Genomic DNA, 25,148 nt, shown 5'->3' on the forward strand with positions numbered 1-25,148 from the left:
GAAAAACGCACAAGGATGTAACTTTTTACTCTGTGGGTCTTTCTGAGAGAGAATGGCACCAGCACCGACATCCGAAGCGTCCACCTCCACAATGAACGGAAGTCCTGGGTCAGGGTGTCTAAGGACTGGAGCGGAAATGAAGGCAGCTTTAATAAATTCCTCAAGAAACAGAAGTGTTTAACCCCAGGCGACCAGACCAATAGGAGAAGAAAGCGCAGTCAGCACCACATGACCGCACACTGCAGGAGGAGGAGAAGGCGCAGTCAGCGGCACATGACCGCACACTGCAGGAGGAGGAGAAGGCGCAGTCAGTGTCACATGACCGCACACTGCAGGAGGAGGAGAAGGCGCAGTCAGCGGCACATGACCGCACACTGCAGGAGGGGGAGAAGGCGCAGTAAGCGGCACATGACCGCACACTGCAGGAGGGGGAGAAGGCGCAGTCAGCGGCACATGACCGCACACTGCAGGAGGGGGAGAAGGCGCAGTTAGCGGCACGTGACCGCACACTGCAGGAGGAGGAGAAGGCGCAGTCAGTGTCACATGACCGCACACTGCAGGAGGGGGAGAAGGCGCAGTCAGCGGCACATGACCGCAAACCACAGGAGGGGGAGAAGGCGCAGTCAGCGGCACATGACCGCACACTGCAGGAGGAGGAGAAGGCGCAGTCAGCACCACATGACCGCAAACTGCAGGAGGAGGAGAAGGCGCAGTCAGCACCCTATGACCGCACACTGCAGGAGGAGGAGAAGGCGCAGTCAGCACCATATGACCGCACACTGCAGGAGGAGGAGAAAGTGCAGTCAGCGTCACATGACCGCACACTGCAGGAGGGGGAGAAGGCGCAGTCAGCGGCACATGACCGCAAACCACAGGAGGGGGAGAAGGCGCAGTCAGCGGCACATGACCGCAAACCACAGGAGGGGGAGAAGGCGCAGTCAGCGGCACATGACCGCACACTGCAGGAGGAGGAGAAAGTGCAGTCAGCACCACATGACCGCATACCACAGGAGGGGGAGAAGGCGCAGTCAGCGGCACATGACCGCAAACCACAGGAGGGGGAGAAGGCGCAGTCAGCGGCACATGACCGCACACTGCAGGAGGAGGAGAAGGCGCAGTCAGCACCACATGACCGCACACTGCAGGAGGAGGAGAAAGCGCAGTCAGCACCACATGACCGCATACCACAGGAGGGGGAGAAGGCGCAGTCAGCGGCACATGACCGCACACTGCAGGAGGAGGAGAAGGCGCAGTCAGCACCACATGACCACACACTGCAGGAGGAGGAGAAGGCGCAGTCAGCGGCACATGACGCAAACCACAGGAGGGGGAGAAGGCGCAGTCAGCGGCACATGACCGCACACTGCAGGAGGAGGAGAAGGCGCAGTCAGCACCACATGACCACACACTGCAGGAGGGGGAGAAGGCGCAGTCAGCGGCCCATGACCGCACACTGCAGGAGGAGGAGAAGGCGCAGTCAGCGGCACATGGCCGCAAACCACAGGAGGGGGAGAAAGCGCAGTCAGCGGCACATGACCGCACACTGCAGGAGGAGGAGAAGGCGCAGTCAGTGTCACATGACCGCACACTGCAGGAGGAGGAGAAGGCGCAGTCAGCGGCACATGACCGCACACTGCAGGAGGGGGAGAAGGCGCAGTAAGCGGCACATGACCGCACACTGCAGGAGGGGGAGAAGGCGCAGTCAGCGGCACATGACCGCACACTGCAGGAGGGGGAGAAGGCGCAGTTAGCGGCACGTGACCGCACACTGCAGGAGGAGGAGAAGGCGCAGTCAGCGTCACATGACCGCACACTGCAGGAGGGGGAGAAGGCGCAGTCAGCGGCACATGACCGCAAACCACAGGAGGGGGAGAAGGCGCAGTCAGCGGCACATGACCGCACACTGCAGGAGGAGGAGAAGGCGCAGTCAGCACCACATGACCGCAAACTGCAGGAGGAGGAGAAGGCGCAGTCAGCACCCTATGACCGCACACTGCAGGAGGAGGAGAAGGCGCAGCCAGCACCATATGACCGCACACTGCAGGAGGAGGAGAAAGTGCAGTCAGCGTCACATGACCGCACACTGCAGGAGGGGGAGAAGGCGCAGTCAGCGGCACATGACCGCAAACCACAGGAGGGGGAGAAGGCGCAGTCAGCGGCACATGACCGCACACTGCAGGAGGAGGAGAAAGTGCAGTCAGCACCACATGACCGCATACCACAGGAGGGGGAGAAGGCGCAGTCAGCGGCACATGACCGCAAACCACAGGAGGGGGAGAAGGCGCAGTCAGCGGCACATGACCGCACACTGCAGGAGGAGGAGAAGGCGCAGTCAGCGGCACATGACCGCAAACCACAGGAGGGGGAGAAGGCGCAGTCAGCGGCACATGACCGCACACTGCAGGAGGAGGAGAAGGCGCAGTCAGCACCACATGACCGCAAACTGCAGGAGGAGGAGAAGGCGCAGTCAGCACCCTATGACCGCACACTGCAGGAGGAGGAGAAGGCGCAGTCAGCACCATATGACCGCACACTGCAGGAGGAGGAGAAAGTGCAGTCAGCGTCACATGACCGCACACTGCAGGAGGGGGAGAAGGCGCAGTCAGCGGCACATGACCGCAAACCACAGGAGGGGGAGAAGGCGCAGTCAGCGGCACATGACCGCACACTGCAGGAGGAGGAGAAAGTGCAGTCAGCACCACATGACCGCATACCACAGGAGGGGGAGAAGGCGCAGTCAGCGGCACATGACCGCACACTGCAGGAGGAGGAGAAGGCGCAGTCAGCACCACATGACCGCAAACTGCAGGAGGAGGAGAAGGCGCAGTCAGCACCCTATGACCGCACACTGCAGGAGGAGGAGAAGGCGCAGCCAGCACCATATGACCGCACACTGCAGGAGGAGGAGAAAGTGCAGTCAGCGTCACATGACCGCACACTGCAGGAGGGGGAGAAGGCGCAGTCAGCGGCACATGACCGCAAACCACAGGAGGGGGAGAAGGCGCAGTCAGCGGCACATGACCGCACACTGCAGGAGGAGGAGAAAGTGCAGTCAGCACCACATGACCGCATACCACAGGAGGGGGAGAAGGCGCAGTCAGCGGCACATGACCGCAAACCACAGGAGGGGGAGAAGGCGCAGTCAGCGGCACATGACCGCACACTGCAGGAGGAGGAGAAGGCGCAGTCAGCGGCACATGACCGCAAACCACAGGAGGGGGAGAAGGCGCAGTCAGCGGCACATGACCGCACACTGCAGGAGGAGGAGAAGTAGTAGTCAGCACCACATGACCGCAAACTGCAGGAGGAGGAGAAGGCGCAGTCAGCACCCTATGACCGCACACTGCAGGAGGAGGAGAAGGCGCAGTCAGCACCATATGACCGCACACTGCAGGAGGAGGAGAAAGTGCAGTCAGCACCACATGACCGCATACCACAGGAGGGGGAGAAGGCGCAGTCAGCGGCACATGACCGCACACTGCAGGAGGAGGAGAAAGTGCAGTCAGCACCACATGACCGCATACCACAGGAGGGGGAGAAGGCGCAGTCAGCGGCACATGACCGCAAACCACAGGAGGGGGAGAAGGCGCAGTCAGCGGCACATGACCGCACACTGCAGGAGGAGGAGAAGGCGCAGTCAGCACCACATGACCGCACACTGCAGGAGGAGGAGAAAGCGCAGTCAGCACCACATGACCGCATACCACAGGAGGGGGAGAAGGCGCAGTCAGCGGCACATGACCGCACACTGCAGGAGGAGGAGAAGGCGCAGTCAGCACCACATGACCACACACTGCAGGAGGAGGAGAAGGCGCAGTCAGCGGCACATGACGCAAACCACAGGAGGGGGAGAAGGCGCAGTCAGCGGCACATGACCGCACACTGCAGGAGGAGGAGAAGGCGCAGTCAGCACCACATGACCACACACTGCAGGAGGGGGAGAAGGCGCAGTCAGCGGCCCATGACCGCACACTGCAGGAGGAGAAGGCGCAGTCAGCGGCACATGGCCGCAAACCACAGGAGGGGGAGAAGGCGCAGTCAGCGGCACATGACCGCATACCACAGGAGGGGGAGAAGGCGCAATCAGCGGCACATGACCGCATACCACAGGAGGGGGAGATGGCGCAGTCAGCACCACATGACCGCACACTGCAGGAGGGGGAGAAGGCGCAGTCAGCACCACATGACCGCACACTGCAGGAGGAGGAGAAGGTGCAGTCAGCACCACATGACCGCATACCACAGGAGGGGGAGAAGGCGCAGTCAGCACCACATGAACACACACTGCAGGAGGAGGAGAAGGCGCAGTCAGCACCATATGACCGCACACTGCAGGAGGAGGAGAAGGCGCAGTCAGCACCACATGACCGCACACTGCAGGAGGAGGAGAAGGCGCAGTCAGCACCACATGACCGCACACTGCAGGAGGAGGAGAAGGCGCAGTCAGCACCACATGACCGCACACTGCAGGAGAAGGAGAAAGCGCAGTCAGCACCACATGACCACACACTGCAGGAGGAGGAGAAGGCGCAGTCAGCACCACATGACCACACACTGCAGGAGGAGGAGAAGGCGCAGTCAGCACCACATGACCACACACTGCAGGAGGAGGAGAAGGCGCAGTCAGCACCACATGACCGCACACTGCAGGAAGAGGAGAAGGCGCAGTCAGCACCACATGACCGCACACTGCAGGAGGAGGAGAAGGCGCAGTCAGCACCACATGACCGCACACTGCAGGAGGAGGAGAAGGCGCAGTCAGCACCACATGACCGCACACTGCAGGAGGAGGAGAAGGCGCAGTCAGCACCACATGACCGCACACTGCAGGAGGAGGAGAAGGCGCAGTCAGCACCACATGACCGCACACTGCAGGAGGAGGAGAAGGCGCAGTCAGCACCACATGACCGCACACTGCAGGAGGAGGAGAAGGCGCAGTCAGCACCACATGACCGCACACTGCAGGAGGAGGAGAAGGCGCAGTCAGCACCACATGACCGCACACTGCAGGAGGAGGAGAAGGCGTAGTCAGCGTCACATGACCGCACACTGCAGGAGGAGGAGAAGGCGCAGTCAGCACCACATGACCGCACACTGCAGGAGGAGGAGAAGGCGCAGTCAGCGTCACATGACCGCACACTGCAGGAGGAGGAGATGGTGCAGTCAGCACCACATGAACTCTTTTCTTCCTCTGCAGACAAAACTGTGATTCCTGATTTTGAATGGAGTGGGGTTATGTGGGTGGTTCTGAGAGGCATGTGGGGTGTTTTGAGTGACATGAGAAAGTCTGCAGGGAGTTTCTGATTCTGAGTACAAGTGGGATCTAAAGGCATGTGGCATTGGAGAACATGTGAGGATGTACATGTAATTTTGAAGACTTTTTTGGAGAAAATGATGGAGAAAGAAGAAAGAGAGGCTGTGTGTGTGGTTAATGTATTGTTTAAATTATTACTGAGATTAAGGGTAATGTGTAGCCCTTTTGGAGGTATCGGGCTTGTCCATTACTGTGTTAGAGCATATTACATGATAAGATATGATATTACATATATGTTACATATGTATGATGTCAGATAGTGGCATTACTGGCTCTTTAATACAGACTTCCTACATTTCTGGAACTGATATAATAATATATGGTTGATATTTGCTTTATACTCAGTGCTCCCAGCATCCCCTGCGTCTGACGATCTGTTGAAGTTCGACAGCTGCAGAACAGGCTGCTGTATCTGGGAGTATTGATTGTGATCTCCTGCGGTGCTCATCTCACCAGCATCAGACAGGAACACCAAATAACCCACAAATGACTGGTTCCACTACACCCAGAGGGGGTTCTATAACAGAGGAGAGATACTGTGCACTTTATTGCTTCTTATATTATATATGATGATTTCCCCTGTGTGAGAGCAGATATATCTCTTTACAATTGCAGTTATTATGTGACTTTCAGAATGCAATACATGCAAAGTGTGGATAACCTGAGACACCGCAATGCACCTTGCACTGTATTTATTGCAGATACTTGGATGGCACTGAGCATACTGCAGCATAACCACATTTATCATTAAAGGAAAAATACCGCACAGCAAATCTGATTTTCACCCTAATTCTAGAGTGACCACAGCAGAATAGATAAACCCTGTTCATTAGAAGCACAAAATACACAGGACCAGCATCCTTTCTGTCTATGAATCAGGATCCATTTCTGTTTCAGGACCCGACTGGGACTCCACAACTTTGTTAATAGAGAGACAGATGGAACTGACCACTCATTATTACAATATATCTGAGAGTTGCTGACTCTCCTGAGTAGCAGAATGAATTGTCTTCATCCAGCATTGACTATAAATGTGACACAGTGGCTAGCAATGCTGCCTCACAGCACTGGGACCATGGACTAGATTCCTACCAGGTCCATATCTGTGTGGAGTTTGTATGTTCTCCAGGTGTTTGTATGTGTTCTCTCCCAGTGCTCCAGTTTCTCCCTACACTCCAATATATACAGATAAGTTAACTTGACCCAAGTGTGTATGTGAATATAGACTGAAAGTTTCAAGGGGCCGGGGCTGATATAAATTATCCAATATTCTCTGGAAAGCGCTGTGTAATTTGGTAGCACTATGCAAATATACAATGATAAATATTAAATATACATTCTGCAAAATAGAAATACAGTGTAGAATGATAAAGCAATGGCAGAAAAGCAAAATTCAATTATTTCACTGCAGGGGGGGCTGGGGCTGTCAAACTTTATCCCTGGAGACAAGACTCGACTCAGCAGCCTATTAGGAAGGAAAAAAATGCAGGTGGCCCAATTACCCAGTCCAAGGTAGCCCACTATGGGACCAACCCTGTGGGCAGATGTCCCCTGCATGGGGGTACGGCCAGTACAGCTATGAGGGGCCCGGACAGACCTCTCCGTCTGTCTGGGCTTGTTGAACTGTCCGGGCCACTCAGTCTGACCGACCGTGCCGCCCCTTCTCTGTGATGTTGCAGCTCCCAGGCTCTGATAGGCTGGGAGCGTGGCGCGGTGACGTCATCACTGCAAGCCTCTCTCCCAGTCTGTCAGTGACCGGGAGCTGCAGCATCACGGATGAGAAGGTAAGTTAATTGGGTATTCTGTTGATAGGGGAGAGGAGGGGCAGATAGAAGAGGGGGACATTTACTGTGATTGCAGGGAGGGGAGAGGGGGACATTAACTGTGATTGGGGAGGGGTGAGAGGGGCATATTTAATGCAATTGTGGGGGGGGGACATTCACTCTGGGGGGAGGGGAGAAGGGTACATTTACTGTGATTGGGGGGAGGGGAACATTTACATTGGGGGTAGGGGAGAGGGGTACATTTACTGTGATTGGGGGGGAGGGGAGAGGGGTACATTTACTGTGATTGGGGGAGGGGAACATTTACATTGGGGGTAGGGGAGAGGGGTACATTTACTGTGATTGGGGGGAGGGGAACATTTACATTGGGGGGAGGGGAGAGGGGGACATTTACTGTGATTGGGGGGGGGGAGGGGGACATTTACTGTGATGAGGGATAGGGGGCGCATGTATGGCGAAGAGGGAGGGGTACATGTATGGGCAGGGGGGCCCTGCCAGTTTAATTAGTACTGGGCCCCACAGTTTCTGATGGAAGCCCTGGACCCCTGGCCTCCTGCCCCCTGCCTCCCAGCCTCCCAGCCCAGCCTGCCCCTGTTTCACTGGAACTTTACATATCTGCAAAACGGCCTCTTCCACCAAAACACAATTTGTGCAGATTTTCTGTAGGGTCAAGGAGAATCCTGTCTGCGGTGTAGTTCCTTAACTTTGCCACTCTGTGTCAGCACTGTTCCATCAAACGCATTATCCCAGTGGCAGAAAATATTCTCTATGTATGAAACCTGCAATGCGCATCCCTATACAAAAGTCAGAATTACATGTTATGCTTCTAGCAGCAGAACACAGAAAAGAATGAAAATGTATCTGTGTGTATCATTGTATCTGTGTGTAAGATTGTATCTGTGTGTATCAATGTATCTGTGTGTATCAATGTATCTGTGTTTAAGATTGTATCTGTGTGTAAGATTGTATCTGTGTGTATCAATGTATCTGTGTGTATCAATGTATCTGTGTGTAAGATTGTATCTGTGTGTAAGATTGTATCTGTGTGTATCAATGTATCTGTGTGTATCAATGTATCTGTATGTAAGATTGTATCTGTGTGTATCAATGTATCTGTGTGTAAGATTGTATCTGTGTGTATCAATGTATTTGTGGTTATGAATGTATCTGTGTGTAAGATTGTATCTGTGTGTAAGATTGTATCTGTGTGTATCAATGTATCTGTGTGTAAGATTGTATCTGTGTGTATCAATGTATCTGTGTGTATCAATGTATCTGTGTGTATCAATGTATCTGTGTGTATCAATGTATCTGTGTGTAAGATTGTATCTGTGTGTATCAATGTATCTGTGTGTAAGATTGTATCTGTGTGTAAGATTGTATCTGTGTGTATCAATGTATCTGTGTGTATCAATGTATCTGTGTGTAAGATTGTATCTGTGTGTATCAATGTATCTGTGTGTAAGATTGTATCTGTGTGTATCAATGTATCTGTGTGTATCAATGTATCTGTGTGTAAGATTGTATCTGTGTTTAAGAATGTATCTGTGTGTAAGATTGTATCTGTGTGTATCAATGTATCTGTGTGTAAGATTGTATCTGTGTTTAAGAATGTATCTGTGTGTAAGATTGTATCTGTGTGTATCAATGTATCTGTGTGTAAGATTGTATCTGTGTTTAAGAATGTATCTGTGTGTAAGATTGTATCTGTGTGTATCAATGTATCTGTGTGTAAGATTGTATCTGTGTGTAAGATTGTATCTGTGTGTATCAATGTATCTGTGTGTAAGATTGTATCTGTGTGTAAGATTGTATCTGTGTGTATCAATGTATTTGTGGTTATGAATGTATCTGTGTGTAAGATTGTATCTGTGTGTAAGATTGTATCTGTGTGTATCAATGTATCTGTGTGTAAGATTGTATCTGTGTGTATCAATGTATCTGTGTGTAAGATTGTATCTGTGTGTATCAATGTATCTGTGTGTAAGATTGTATCTGTGTGTAAGATTGTATCTGTGTGTATCAATGTATCTGTGTGTAAGATTGTATCTGTGTGTAAGATTGTATCTGTGTGTATCAATGTATCTGTGTGTATCAATGTATCTGTGTGTAAGATTGTATCTGTGTGTATCAATGTATCTGTGTGTAAGATTGTATCTGTGTGTATCAATGTATTTGTGGTTATTAATGTATCTGTGTTTAAGAATGTATCTGTGTGTAAGATTGTATCTGTGTATTAATGTATTTGTGTGTAAGATTGTATCTGTGTGTATCAATGTATCTGTGTGTATCAATGTATCTGTGTATAAGATTGTATCTGTGTGTATCAATGTATCTGTGTGTAAGATTGTATCTGTGTGTATCAATGTATCTGTGTGTAAGAGTGTATCTGTGTGTATCAATGTATCTGTGTGTAAGATTGTATCTGTGTTTAAGAATGTATCTGTGTGTAAGATTGTATCTGTGTGTATCAATGTATCTGTGTGTAAGATTGTATCTGTGTGTATCAATGTATCTGTGTGTAAGATTGTATCTGTGTGTAAGATTGTATCTGTGTGTATCAATGTATCTGTGTGTAAGATTGTATCTGTGTGTAAGATTGTATCTGTGTGTATCAATGTATCTGTGTGTAAGATTGTATCTGTGTGTAAGATTGTATCTGTGTGTATCAATGTATCTGTGTGTAAGATTGTATCTGTGTGTAAGATTGTATCTGTGTGTATCAATGTATCTGTGTGTAAGATTGTATCTGTGTGTAAGATTGTATCTGTGTGTATCAATGTATTTGTGGTTATGAATGTATCTGTGTGTAAGATTGTATCTGTGTGTAAGATTGTATCTGTGTGTATCAATGTATCTGTGTGTAAGATTGTATCTGTGTGTATCAATGTATCTGTGTGTAAGATTGTATCTGTGTGTATCAATGTATCTGTGTGTAAGATTGTATCTGTGTGTAAGATTGTATCTGTGTGTATCAATGTATCTGTGTGTAAGATTGTATCTGTGTGTAAGATTGTATCTGTGTGTATCAATGTATCTGTGTGTATCAATGTATCTGTGTGTAAGATTGTATCTGTGTGTATCAATGTATCTGTGTGTAAGATTGTATCTGTGTGTATCAATGTATTTGTGGTTATTAATGTATCTGTGTTTAAGAATGTATCTGTGTGTAAGATTGTATCTGTGTGTATTAATGTATTTGTGTGTAAGATTGTATCTGTGTGTATCAATGTATCTGTGTGTATCAATGTATCTGTGTATAAGATTGTATCTGTGTGTATCAATGTATCTGTGTGTAAGATTGTATCTGTGTGTATCAATGTATCTGTGTGTAAGATTGTATCTGTGTGTATCAATGTATCTGTGTGTAAGATTGTATCTGTGTTTAAGAATGTATCTGTGTGTAAGATTGTATCTGTGTGTATCAATGTATCTGTATGTAAGATTGTATCTGTGTGTATCAATGTATCTGTGTGTAAGATTGTATCTGTGTGTAAGATTGTATCTGTGTGTATCAATGTATCTGTGTGTAAGATTGTATCTGTGTGTAAGATTGTATCTGTGTGTATCAATGTATCTGTGTGTAAGATTGTATCTGTGTGTAAGATTGTATCTGTGTGTATCAATGTATTTGTGGTTATGAATGTATCTGTGTGTAAGATTGTATCTGTGTGTAAGATTGTATCTGTGTGTATCAATGTATCTGTGTGTAAGATTGTATCTGTGTGTATCAATGTATCTGTGTGTAAGATTGTATCTGTGTGTATCAATGTATCTGTGTGTAAGATTGTATCTGTGTGTAAGATTGTATCTGTGTGTATCAATGTATCTGTGTGTAAGATTGTATCTGTGTGTAAGATTGTATCTGTGTGTATCAATGTATCTGTGTGTATCAATGTATCTGTGTGTATCAATGTATCTGTGTGTAAGATTGTATCTGTGTGTATCAATGTATCTGTGTGTAAGATTGTATCTGTGTGTATCAATGTATTTGTGGTTATTAATGTATCTGTGTTTAAGAATGTATCTGTGTGTAAGATTGTATCTGTGTGTATTAATGTATTTGTGTGTAAGATTGTATCTGTGTGTATCAATGTATCTGTGTGTATCAATGTATCTGTGTATAAGATTGTATCTGTGTGTATCAATGTATCTGTGTGTAAGATTGTATCTGTGTGTATCAATGTATCTGTGTGTAAGATTGTATCTGTGTGTATCAATGTATCTGTGTGTAAGATTGTATCTGTGTGTATCAATGTATCTGTGTGTAAGATTGTATCTGTGTGTAAGATTGTATCTGTGTGTATCAATGTATCTGTGTGTAAGATTGTATCTGTGTGTATCAATGTATCTGTGTGTAAGATTGTATCTGTGTGTATCAATGTATTTGTGGTTATTAATGTATCTGTGTTTAAGAATGTATCTGTGTTTAAGAATGTATCTGTGTTTAAGAATGTATCTGTGTGTAAGATTGTATCTGTGTGTATTAATGTATTTGTGTGTAAGATTGTATCTGTGTGTATCAATGTATCTGTGTGTATCAATGTATCTGTGTATAAGATTGTATCTGTGTGTATCAATGTATCTGTGTGTAAGATTGTATATGTGTGTATCAATGTATTTGTGTGTAGGATTGTATCTATGTGTATCAATGTATCTGTGTGTAAGATTGTATCTGTGTGTAAGTAAGTATGTATTTGTGTGTGAGAATGTATCTGTGTGTCACATGCTAAATTTATTATCATTTCTCATAAGTATTTGATTCTGTGCCATTAAATGTAATTGTTGACGACCCAGAAATAGTGTGAGTAGCGAAAGCCAGGATGGGAAGTCTGCAGTTGAGCCTCATTCTGGGCTGCGACTCGGATAATGTGTAGTGGGAGCTTCCCCTAGTGTCAGACGTTAGGTTTGTACCATGTTGTTTCATATTGTGAGAGCAGCAAAATCGAAGCTAAGTAATAGTTTTTGTAAACTATCTGAATTCTCTGACTAGTGACAGTTTCTATCTTAGTGTTTTAGTTAATCCCTCTGTTACTCCACTAGAAGCCTTTACATGAAACCATTGACTTACACACAGCAAGACAGATGAGAGACGATCTCCTCCAGTTTAAGTCATTTTGTGGAGTGGAAATTGACGTGTGCAACAAGACATTTCCCAGATAATACGCCCTCTCTATCCCTTTATCCCATTACATTAACCTCACTCCGCAAAAAGAAACCTCAATTCTGGATAACATGGAGCAGCTGTGCGCTTGTGTTAGGAACTTTGTACTACGAATGTCTTATCTCCGCCTAATTCTTCCTCTCTGCCTGTGGATACATCTGGTCCTCCGCAGATGTGGCCATCTTGTTCCACAGAAGTATGCGGCCCGGTAGAAATATAGGCGTATTGTTCGGCTAATAGAAAGCTGCGTTTGCTGAGCTGCCATTTTGTGCTTTGCTAATGACCCCCAGTGGACATACAGAGACCCCTCAAATTTGCTAAATGGTTTATACGCTTGTGTTGCGCCTTTTACGTTTTAGGTATATTACCCAATGTCAAAAAAAAAATAAACGGCTTTAAATCATAATACATTTATACAGTTACTGTTGGTGATTTCAGCAGTAACCCTGGAGGTTTGACCAATCCCCAAAATACTATCGTCCTTTTTCATCATTTACCTGATGTATGACAAATTACACAAACAGCTTACATATAACTTACAGCTCCATAAAGATGAAATATTCCTTTTTTGTCTCAAACACGTCGACCAGCTGTAGGATGTTGGGGTGTTTCACCCTACAAGAAGTAGAATAAATACAGTAAGGGACCTGGATTAGCAGAATTAATGGAAAGTGATTCCTAGAAGAGTTTCAATGCTGTTTGCTCCTTACAGGAAGTAGCAGGTGGTTTTACTATATGAATGAAGGGTGCTGTGTGCTATATATAGTGTGAGATGTACATTAGAAGAGCAGATTGTCTGTTTGTGTAGCATTAAACTATTTGGAATGTAATAGGTAATTAGCCCTATCCTGGCGCACACTGCTTACATAGCGCACTCTGCTTACGGGGTGCACTCTGCTTACGGGGCGCACTCTGCTTACGGGGCGCACTCTGCTTACGGGGCTCACTCTGCTTACATGGCGCACTCTACTTACATGGCGCACTCTGCTTACGGGGCGCACTCTACTTACATGGCGCACTCTGCTTACGGGGCTCACTCTGCTTACATGGCGCACTCTACTTACATGGCGCACTCTGCTTACGGGGCTCACTCTGCTTACGGGGCTCACTCTGCTTACGGGGCGCACTCGGCTTACCGGGCGCACTCGGCTTACGGGGCGACTCTGCTTACATGGCACACTCTGCTTACGGGGCTCACACTGCTTACATGGCGCACTCTGCTTACAGGGCGCACTCGCTTACGGGGCGCACTCTGCTTACATGGCGCACTCTACTTACGGGGCGCACTTTGCTTACGGGGCGCACACTGCTTACATGGCGCACACTGCTTACAGGGTGTACTGCTTACATGGCGCACTCTGCTTACGGGGCGCACACTGCTTACATGGCGCACACTGCTTACAGGGCTCACTCTGCTTACATGGCGCATTCTGCTTACGGGGCGCACTCTGCTTACGGGGCACACTCTGCTTACGAGTCGCACTCTGCTTACGGGGCGCACTCTGCTTACAGGGCGCACTCGGCTTACGAGGCGCACTTGGCTAACCGGGTGCACTCGGCTTACTGGCCATCTTTGGGGACAGTGTGAAATGAAGCTGTGCATACAGATCACCTTTGTGGCCGCTTACTCACATTTTCAGGATGTTAATCTCATTTTTGGCCGCCTTCCTGACTTTTCGCCCATCTCTCTTCAAAAATCTTTTGCAAGTGTAAAGTTTCCCAGAAGATTTCTCTTTGGCTCGAAAGACTTCACAGAACTCCTCCCTGGGAAGAAATATTTACAGGATAAGAGAGTGATATAGTGATCACTTTCACCTCACAGGTCAGATAGTACGGTCACTAATGCAAACCAGGCCACCCGTAATTAGTGTCGTCAGAGAGCATTCCCTATAAAGTGTTGTCAGAGAGCATTCCCTATAAAGTGTTGTCAGAGAGCATTCCCTATAAAGTGTTGTCAGAGAGCATTCCTTATAAAGTGTTGTCTGAGAGCATTCCTTATAAAGTGTTGTCAGAGAGCATTCCTTATAAAGTGTTGTCAGAGAGCATTCCCTATAAAGTGTTGTCAGAGAGCATTCCCTATAAAGTGTTGTCAGAGAGCATTCCTTATAAAGTGTTGTCTGAGAGCATTCCTTATAAAGTGTTGTCAGAGAGCATTCCTTATAAAGTGTTGTCTGAGAGCATTCCTTATAAAGTGTTGTCAGAGAGCATTCCCTATAAAGTGTTGTCAGAGAGCATTCCCTATAAAGTGTTGTCAGAGAGCATTCCTTATAAAGTGTTGTCTGAGAGCATTCCTTATAAAGTGTTGTCAGAGAGCATTCCTTATAAAGTGTTGTCTGAGAGCATTCCTTATAAAGTGTTGTCAGAGAGCATTCCCTATAAAGTGTTGTCAGAGAGCATTCCCTATAAAGTGTTGTCAGAGAGCATTCCCTATAAAGTGTTGTCAGAGAGCATTCCTTATAAAGTGTTGTCAGAGAGCATTCCTTATAAAGTGTTGTCAGAGAGCATTCCCTATAAAGTGTTGTCAGAGAGCATTCCCTATAAAGTGTTGTCAGAGAGCATTCCTTATAAAGTGTTGTCAGAGAGCATTCCTTATAAAGTGTTGTCTGAGAGCATTCCTTATAAAGTGTTGTCAGAGAGCATTCCCTATAAAGTGTTGTCAGAGAGCATTCCTTATAAAGTGTTGTCAGAGAGCATTCCTTATAAAGTGTTGGTAGAATTACAGTTTCCCTATAAAGTGCCGGTAGAATTGCTGTTTCGTACCTAAGAAGCTCACCAGGTAGGGGCTGCAGCTTGAGCATTCTAATACACTATGTGACAATATCATTACATCCTTCACTACAGATAGAGTTTATAGTCTATATCAGATGTGCATTATAATAACACCTTGTCCATGTTTGAGAGTATAACAATCACTTGTGTCATTACCTTTTCTTTATCACATATGGTTCACTCACTCTGTCTCATTTATTTGATAGATGCCCAAAAGTAGCTTCTGTGAATGAACCTCTATAACGGCACGTATACATAAATAGCCCGTGTAAGAGGAGGATCAGCAGCCGCTCAGTGTATCATTACATTATTTCTACTATATTTGTATAATGGGCAGAGTCTCAGGGACCCCCTACTATTATACTGGGGCCACTCCAGGTATCACAACTTTTCTCATAAAGGCTGACACAAGAGCTGAGTATATGTCTGTGTGAAATGGAGGCTGACACCCAGAGTGTGACTGATTGAGTATATAGCCTGTCTCTGTAAAGAGAGGGCGACATGAAGGCTGACAAGTGCTGAGCACATAGACGCTGACACAAGAGCTGAGTATAGAGTATGTCTGTGTAGATGGAGGCTGACAAAACACTTCCCCTCCATACGTCTCTGACAAAATACGCCCCAGCTTGACCACTCTGCTCCACTCCTGTTGTTCAACCCTCTTCCTCTCTTATAACCTCCTCCCACTCCCGTCTTTTCCTGTGCCGCTCTCTACCTATAGAACTCCTTGCCTCGTCCTACCTTTCTCCCAACCTACAATTTTTCAAACACTCCCTCAAAACTCACCTTTTCATGCTTGCCTACCCTTCCGTCCTCATATCCACTCCCTCTACTTCCTCTGTCCACAACATCCACTCATGTCCTCTCTACACCTACTGCCTCTCATACCCCCTCCCTCTAGAATGTAAGCTCTCACAGGCTGGGTCCTCCCTACCCTTTGTCTCATGTCTGTCCACCTCGTACCACCTAGATGTTATGACTTCTGATGTTTTGTTTGAAATTTGTACCGCTATCCTGCTAACTGTATTGCTAGCTCATGACTATCCATGTATGTAATTATGTTTATTATATTCAGGTAAGTCATATCTGCAAGATGATTGTCCACCGCCCTATAATTGCTTGTGATTTTATTGAGTATATAATCTGTCTGTGGAAAGAGAGGCTGACTCCATACAAGTGTTGTCAGGTTCATCGTCTCATACTTACGTCTTGATGAGCTGACCCAGGTCATATCTGTCGCTCACTTCTGTGGGTTGATTGTAATCCTTCTTGTCACCTAAAGTCACACATCCAAACGGCATTGCCCGGCTGCACAGAAAAAGGACAGTGTAACGTATACTGTATAGCAATCCACTTAGATTCTGTCTTGTTCACTATTTTAATCCTGAGTTCAGGATTACACAATATATAATACAATAATATAAGTGACACTTCATCTCTCAAGGAAAAAAACCACAGTGCACCTCTTAATATTTTATCTCGTTTAGCCAGACCAAGCTGTTGGACCTCACCCCGGGCTGCAGGTAACACAAGTGATCTCCGGACCCTTCCAGTTATTTGTGCCTAGCCTACACCTGAGTTGGGTAAGGTTGTGTATAGATTGCAGCCTGGGGCAGGCTGGACTGGGGGGGCAGGGGGTGCATCTGCCCCCCTGGCCGGTCCCATAGTGCGCTACCTTGGGCTAGGTCACTTCGCCATCTGCATTTTGTGCCTTTAAAATAGGCTGCTGAGACAAGTGTTGCCCCCTGGGCTAAAATTTGCCAGCCCTCCGTTGATTTCGGCACATTGCTCAGTGATGCCCCTATAACCATATGTGCTGTGTGGATGGGGACGTTGTCTGATGGCTGGATATAATATTTGATGCAGTGTTTATATAAATAGTAAGGAGTGGAGTCAGCCATATGGAGACTATGGCCTTGTATGTTGTATATCCTGGCCTTCAGTGATATAGGTTAGCCTTTGTTCCAGTAATAGAAGTTACTAACTGGGTCTCAAGAAGTATAACCAATGCCTTTACCATGTGTGGGGTCAGGTGATTGTCTGAGCGTCCCCCAATGTGAAGGACACCAAGACTGGTCAATGAAGAAAGCATCGATCAGGGTCTCCTGCCACAGTGCAGTGTAGACATAATTGGAGCTTTCTGATCTCAGACCTCATCCTGGCGTTCCGGTTAGGAGCAACCTATATAGATAAAACAGTGGTCCATAGAGTAACTCTTGGAGTGATCTGCTACCTATCTATTTATCTACCTACCTATATATAAAGGTAGGATAAGACAGAGAGATTGGAGATCGCATTAGGATGTAGCTGTGTTATTTTGTTTGCAGTATAAGTGAGAGCGGTTTGCTCTGCATGCATTCCCCCAGGAGCAGAGCACTGTACACCCGCAGAGCGATGCATAGTGACAGCACGCAGGGGCTGTACGCTCACTGACCTGGAAGACAAGCACTTAGGGGGAGAGAAGCTTTACTACCTCTAGGATTAACTTCTGCGCTGCTGGATAGACCAGCATAGGGTCTGCGATCCCATAGGGTATCAAATAAACTGCTATAGGTTAATATGCATTTCAGGACAATTCTAGCTCTGATAGACAGGTAACATTAAGTGTAAAATATTATTATATGAGCACATTAATGACACATAGGTAACAACAAACAAAACGGCACAGAAAATAGGGAACAGGAGTCAAAGTACATAGTGGCCAGAATGTGGAATATGTCAGTGAGACCAGGACAGTATTTCATGATGTCAGCGTCTCCGATCTCTTACCTTCAACAGAAAAATAGATCATCTGCGCAGGACCACGAGACCGTATTTATAAGGGGTGTCCAATCTGTCTGGGGGGATTTAGCTGTTACAGTTTTATAATCTGTTCCTGATTCATACATGGTGCCAGGTCTTTATATGAGACTATACTGAGGAGAGCTCAGGGTGCGAACAGCAGAATCACAAGAACAGTTGTATTTATTAAATATCATTCATATTAAGCCTTGTAATATATACAAACATGTCCACGGGTGGGACAGCGGAATAAACATGTCCACGGGTGGGACAGCGGAATAAACATGTCCACGGGTGGGACAGCGGAATAAACATGTCCACGGGTGGGACAGCGGAATAAACATGTCCACGGGTGGGACAGCGGAATAAACATGTCCACGGGTGGGACAGCGGAATAAACATGTCCACGGGTGGGACAGCGGAATAAACATGTCCACGGGTGGGACAGCGGAATAAACATGTCCACGGGTGGACAGCGAGGCAAAGCCCTCAAATCGGGACATTGTATGTCATGAAACAGAAGGTAAAGACGATTCTGCCCAAATGAGCTTACATTCTAAGTGATGTGCAGAGCAACTGATACAGAAGTAGTGGAATAAATGATATTGCGCGGTGGAGAACAGAGGCGCACAGAGAGCGCCCAGAAACATGTAGACGCAGCACAGTGGATTGGTAAATATATAATACATAAATATTTAACTGAATGTATTTGGCCATGAAGTGCCCAAAGGGTGAATGTTGCTGTATATGGAAATATCCTTTGGGATCTGCTGGAGATAAATGCATAAAATAAAGAACTATGTCAAGTTCAGGTACAAAAGCAACCGGACGCTGTATTCAGATACACACAGATCCAATGTACTAGGGGGCATTATTCCCGGGCCCCAGCAGGCCAGGGGGCCACCATCAGACTTCCAGAATAAGTCCTAAAGGAGCTTGTTAATTGGAGACCCCTTGTTTAGAGAGGTGGGTTCCATTCAAAGGTGATTCCTGGGCTCTAAGTTACAATGAATATTGTAACCCTTACATACTGCTAACATTACCCCAGTCCTAAGCGGTAACTCCCAATCTATCCTCTATCAGCCCATATTGTACTGCAGTAATCATAAGACAGAGCTGTAAGCTTCTAACATGGTAAGAGACCCTCATACAGCAATCTTTATATCGGTGGAAAATTATTGTTGTGTCTTGTTACCCTCAGGTGAAGCAAAGTGGTCTGAGGGTGCACTGAGGTCTTTCTATTCTATCTGGGGGATCACAGATAGTCTTAATGCAGGATCTTATTGACCTGACACTAGCGCTCCTATGGGGTGGGGAGGGGGATATTGGGGCTCCTCACATGATGCTGTACTAATGACCATCGTGCTGTGACTTTCACATTTCTCAGCCTTGTTATCTCTTTGTTACTTCCAATCTCTGGTTTTACATTTGTGGCTACAGTGTCAGTTTCACTTGATTTATTTCTCAATTGTCTGCCTTGCCTTTGAGAGGCGGCCTGCGGAGAGGACCCCATCGGAGGATGTCTTCATCAAAGCTCTTTCTACCTTTAGTAAATGTGAGTGCGCAGCCACGTGACTTCCAGTCGGGTCATATTTTATTCATAGTAGTTGTCCTCTTATCTGTGTGCTTTGTCTTCCGCGTCCTTTTGCTTGTCGGTCTTTGCAGTATTCAGGCAGCTGTATTACGTGTATTGAGTGAATTATTTGTATTTTACTTATTAACCAACTAGAAAACCAGGGAGGGAATAACATGCAGGCAGACAGCAACATGTACAGCACACTGGGAACCATTAATGAGTACTATAATGTCCACAATTCAGGCAGCATTTACAAGGTAACATAATGGTTATATCTGATACTGTAACATTACGTCACTAGTTGTTAACAAATAATATCAGTTACGTCATAGTTATGAGCAGGTTCTGAAGTGGGTTCTTAAAGGGAAGGAATCCTGGTGGAGAAACTTCCTACCTGAATAATAACTGCAGTTCTAGAATCATTTACTAAGAAACACAAGCGCCAGACTCGTTCTGTTATCAGTGGATTCTGTTGTGTGATTTCACTGTAAAAAGATTGTTGCACCGCAGAGAACAGACAGCACGTTATGTGGTATTTATATCACTTATACATTGTATTAACCCAAAATAATTAGAGATGCTCAGGCTCGGTTCCGAGATCTGAGTACCGAGCCCTTTTGCGCGCCCTCGGAATTGAAAACGAGGCAAAATGTCATTGTTACGCCATCGGGTCTCGCGAGTTTGGATTCTATAAGTACCGCCCTCCACGGCGATCCAAAGCTATTTCACAGAGAGACACAGAAGGGGTAGCACAGTTCTTAGCAGTCTCTAGTGCAGTTGGAGGGAGTCATAGGTAGAAAAGAGAGAGGAGGGGGTAGCAGTGTTCTTCAAAGTCTCCAGTGACATTCAGGAGAGCTCCATTGCTCCACTGCTAATTGTCATAGCTGAAATAGAAATAATAGCCTGGCAGGCTTGGTCTTCTAAATCTACAGTCACATTGTACTGTGTTATATAGGTAACACACAAAGAGGAGAGCTCAATTGCTATATTGCTAATTGTCAATGCTGAAATAGAAATAATAGAGCTGGCAGGCTTGATCTTCTAAATCTGCAGTCACATTGTACTGTGTTATATAGGTAACATACAAAGAGGAGAGCTCTATTGCTAATTATCATTGCTGAAATACAAATAATAGTGCTGGCACACTTGGTCTAAATCTGTAGTCACATTGTATGGTGTTATATAGGTAACACACAAACAGGAGAGCTCCATTGCTAGTTGTCATTGCTGAAATAGAAATAATAGGGCTGGCAGGCTTGGTTGACTGCAGTCACATTGTACTGTGTTATCAAAATGGATTCACAGCAGTACACAGAAGACCGAAGCTTTATTGAGACATACACAAATATAAGGAAGGGTGCATAAATTAAGGCAAGACATTCAACAAAACTTCAAACCGTGATGGGGAATAGGTTGGAGGGGGAGACACAAGCCCAAGGTTTAATTAAATAAACAGACACATAGGGGGAGAAGGAGAAGAGGGAGACAGAAAATGAATCATCTTCCTCTTCTTCAGGACTGTCAATGGTGTCATAGTCTCTTAGCAGGCTGGGCTCAGCCTGCGCCAGTCCTGTATGGTCATCTTCTCCCTTTTCAAGATTGCGCGATTCCTGGCAAGCCAAATAGCGTCCTTAAATCAGTTCAAGGCGCGAGACCTCCTGGATTGCCCCAATGGTGTGGGTCCCAGGAAATAATCCATAAAATACCGAATGGTATGAAAGGCAAGTTCTGGGAACACTGTCCTTAAGTTCATGTTGCAAGGCATCCAACAGTGCCTGTGCAGTGGGGCAGTCCCAAAAAATACCCTGCGCTGTTTCCCTTCTGGTGATGAAGAAGGGGCAGTGGTTCCAGGAGTGCATGAATGTCCTGAGGGGCAGACCTCCCTGGATAGCCATCCATGCAATGTCTTTATGCCTATTAGTCAGCCTCTTAGAGGCCACATTCTCCCACACGTATTTTGTTGTTGCAGCAGGGAGCCCTGAAACAGACTTCATAATGTCTTTAGCTCTGATAAGCTTGTGGACAGTTTTTGGCTTCCACAAGTCTGGTTTAAGTCCCTCTAGATCAGTGATGGCTAACCTGTGACACTCCATGTGTTGTGAAACTACAAGTCCCAGCATGCTCTGCCAGCTATCAGCTAGTTATCTACTCGCAAAGCATGCTGGGGCTTGTAGTTTCACAACACCTGGAGTGTCACAGGTTAGCCATCACTGCTCTAGATGGTGCTCCCTCACAAATTGTCCAACATCCAGGTAAAACCAAGGTGTAGTCGAATTGTAAGGGAAGGAGCTGTCCCACTTGTCCCAACCAAGGGTCCTCCAAAGAGGCAGGAGGAAAAACCGAGACATGGACTTCCCAGCAGAGCAAATGTTCTTTTCAATAAGAGTTCTGCGGATGCAGTGGCAGACAAAGAAGGCTCGCAGCATGGTGGGGATCCCTTTCCCACCTTTGAGGGGCTCCTTGTACATGACCGCCCGCTTCACACTGTCCATGTATTAGCTGTAGACTTAACACAGTTATCCAAGGAATGGGTGGAGCGATCAAATGAACCAATAACTGATTTCATGATTCATTCTCAGTTTCACTGTACCGGCCATGTGCTCAGGGTGACGGCGATCTCCTCGTCATCATCTTCCAAAGCTTAGCCTGCAGGAGCCAGTGACACACCTATTTGTTTTCTCAGGTCTCTTAGCTATTCGTTAAATTTTGAAATGTATCGTCCTGCCTCAGGTCCTCCTCTGTATTATTCTTCTGAAGCGCAGTGTATCTCTCGTGTACAAGCTCTCTTAAATCCGGGATTTCATCCGGTGGGTCATGTTTTAACTTAAGTACAGCCTCCTCAACTGCGTCCATATATTGGTTGAAATCTCTGTTCAATGCAGCGTATTCCAACATGACCGATTCCATGCTGCCCACATATTCCGTGTCACAGTCTGTCTGAAGCAGATCTATTGCCACTCCAATTGTAATATCCATTCCTGTGTCTATATAAGTTTGGCAGTTCTTGAGGGATGAGAGGGAGGTATCCAGAGAGGAGAAAGAGATTAAAGATGCAGGATGATCAGACAAGGTTTAATAATGTAGATTTCATTGACAGCACTGTTAGGCTTAAGGCAGCTAAGCTATTGGTAACTTGTTTTGTGGGGGCCCAAACAAACCAAATACTTCAGCAATAAAAGTGGCACTGCTTGTCGCTTCATGGCTTGATTTGTTAAACTGTACGTGTCCTTTTCAATATCTTACAAAAGGGTGGGTGGAAGGGCCCAAGGACAATTCCATCTTGCACCACTTTTCCTCTCTGCCACTGCTGTGTGTCAATGTGTCCTAGATGTGCTATGAACTGCAGTGTGTTTGAGTCATTGCTCTGTCACTTACCATCCAGCCAGGTCGCTGCAGTCTTTGTCTGAAGGTGTATGAAAATAATATTGTGATCTGTGAGGTGGTCAAAATTGACTGGAAATTAGTGTTATTGAGGTTAATAATAATGTAGGGGGAAAAAAGAGCAAAATTATGTGATTTTTAGCAAAAAAAAAAAAAGGGATTTTAACACGAAAGGACGGTTTTGCCAAAACCAAAACACAAAGTTAATCCAGATCCACAACCAAAACCAGAACACGGGGGTCAGTGAACATCTCTAATAATAATCACACATATTGTGATTGTCATTGTCTACCATGTAAAGCTCATCACTGATTGGCTGCTGCACTGTGCACTGTTTTATTACATAACAGCCATCACTAAATACACAGTAGGTGTTTACAGGAAAGGTCTTTGCTTTTAACCTTGGTTTTGTCTACACTATAACATCCCTGTGATACATACATACAGATAGTAACTCATCTAACACCGTGTTAGTCTTAGGTTTAGGGTACTTTTCTTATTCACCCCTTCTTCTATGCAGTTATCTAATTTATGCTATCTGAGCCCATCCCCATTAGACTGTAAGCTCTCATGACCAAGGCCCTCCTCCTGTCCTGCTGTCTGTGGCCTTGTAGCGCACACCTGCAGGTTATATACCGTCTCTATAATGTCTTGTACTGTATGTACTATGCCTCTTGTATGGCCAGTTACCCTACATCTCTGCAATATGCTCCATACTGTACGGCGATGTAGATTATTATGGTGCCTTATAAATAAACGGTAATAATAATACAGTAGCCTTTATATTGGCAAGAAGGAAGCACCTTGTAGTTAGGTCCTGTATCTACCTGTAACTTCTAGCACTTGGCAGTGTAGCTGTTACTCTATAACATTTACTGACACTCTAGTAACAGAACAGAATGCTGCATTGTTACTGACGCATACACAACTGTTTGCCCCTCCCTCGTACAGACTGGTGCCGTCTCCTCATATTGCTAACAGAGGAAATAACACTGGCGGTTTTGTTTGTAAAACGTAATTCTAGTGTGTAATAAAACACAGGAACAGTGGTTTACCGATAACTGCTAAGATGTTATTCACAAACACGTTTTAAGACCAACTTGCTGCATTTTCTGTTTCAAAATCCGTTTTCCAAACTGAGGAGCGACACAACATCCAACGTTTCCTATTGCTGTAACATTGCCAACATCTATGTTATTTCCATCTACATTTCACTGCAAGCGCAGAACGGGTTAAATTACAGAGCAAATACCTGAACGATGCTGTGTGCGCGAGTTACATGTTATTCTAAGCATCTTCCTAGTGGATGTTTTCTTTTTTTAGTATCAGTCTTGTTATATTCAAATGCGATGCTAATATATGTCTGGCCTGATGTATATAACAACTGTATAAACTGAGAGCTCCGATGTCATATCTTATAATCAATGAGCTCTGATGTCATCACTCTAGTGCTCATTAGAATCTGGCCTCAGATGGTCACAGAACGCCACTACTAATATACCGCAGGGGATACATTATCATATGTATACATGAAGACAGAACTCGATGTTATAAAATATTCCTGCAGAATAAATGTAGAATAAACTCTGAGCAATACAAAGCCATGCTGCAATTATGTAGGAACATGTCAGATAATCACCCCAGAAATATATGCGGTTACTAATATCACCAGATGTAGAAATCATATAACACTCTCTCTAGCTGCTTTGTGGACCCTGGACATCGTCACTGGATAATACTCACCCCTGCTCTCACCCCCCAGGGCAGGCCTGGTTATCCGTTGTGTATAGCGCTACGGAGTATGCAGGCGACATATAAATAAATGTTAACATTGACAGAAAGACAAGGTGACCACTCTTTAGCACATTAGTCTTGTACTACAACGTTCTATAACATACGAGTTATTAACCTTACACTATAGGTGGGGAATGCTGGTCAGTCCTTCATTCCCTGATTATACTGTTTCCTCTACTCTCCGTAACCACCCATGCCCACTCTAGATCCACACTGAGATGATACAGACATCAACTCCCTACTAAAACTAGACACAAATTATTCAACAGAAGGGACTTTAAGCTGAATATAGAGCATTCAGGAGCAACCAAACATGGCACAAACCACCCCAATAAAATCGGGGACCTAGGAAAGAGACAGCAATTAGACCTAAATTATGTAGGTGCTATTATCGAATCTGTCGTTATCTAATTAACTAATGACTAAACAGCCTATTTATTATAAATCTTATTTTCTCTTTGACATCTGCTCTCATGCACTGAAAATACAGCCAGGATCTATCACCAAAGAGGCACATTTCTAGCCCTCTGACCAGACAGCCCAAAATATAACACTGAGCTGTACGAAGAAAATGAAAAGTTAAAT

General features: G+C 45.9%; 2 protein-coding genes across 6 annotated transcripts in view; one reads left to right on the forward strand and one right to left on the reverse strand.

Moving 5' to 3' along the window:
• Window positions 1–25,148, reverse strand: part of CAMKV (CaM kinase like vesicle associated) — a 60,021-nt gene that overhangs the window by 14,774 nt on the left and 20,099 nt on the right. For 3 of the 4 annotated variants that reach the window (XM_075183896.1, XM_075183898.1, XM_075183897.1), the window contains exons 2-4: window positions 16,238–16,339; window positions 13,895–14,026; window positions 12,803–12,877 (exon numbers count right to left, since the gene is read on the reverse strand). In XM_075183896.1, coding sequence (XP_075039997.1) covers window positions 12,803–12,877; window positions 13,895–14,026; window positions 16,238–16,332 — 302 coding nt within the window. In that variant the 5' untranslated portion in view covers window positions 16,333–16,339. The remainder of the gene's footprint in view (window positions 1–12,802; window positions 12,878–13,894; window positions 14,027–16,237; window positions 16,340–25,148) is intronic. The other variant, XM_075183899.1, reaches the window with a different exon arrangement.
• LOC142099920 (uncharacterized) overlaps window positions 1–25,148 on the forward strand; it is a 263,337-nt gene that overhangs the window by 10,255 nt on the left and 227,934 nt on the right. The window lies entirely within an intron of this gene.

Source organism: Mixophyes fleayi, chromosome 8 (assembly GCF_038048845.1).
Source record: "Mixophyes fleayi isolate aMixFle1 chromosome 8, aMixFle1.hap1, whole genome shotgun sequence".
Classification (NCBI taxonomy): domain Eukaryota; kingdom Metazoa; phylum Chordata; class Amphibia; order Anura; family Limnodynastidae; genus Mixophyes; species Mixophyes fleayi.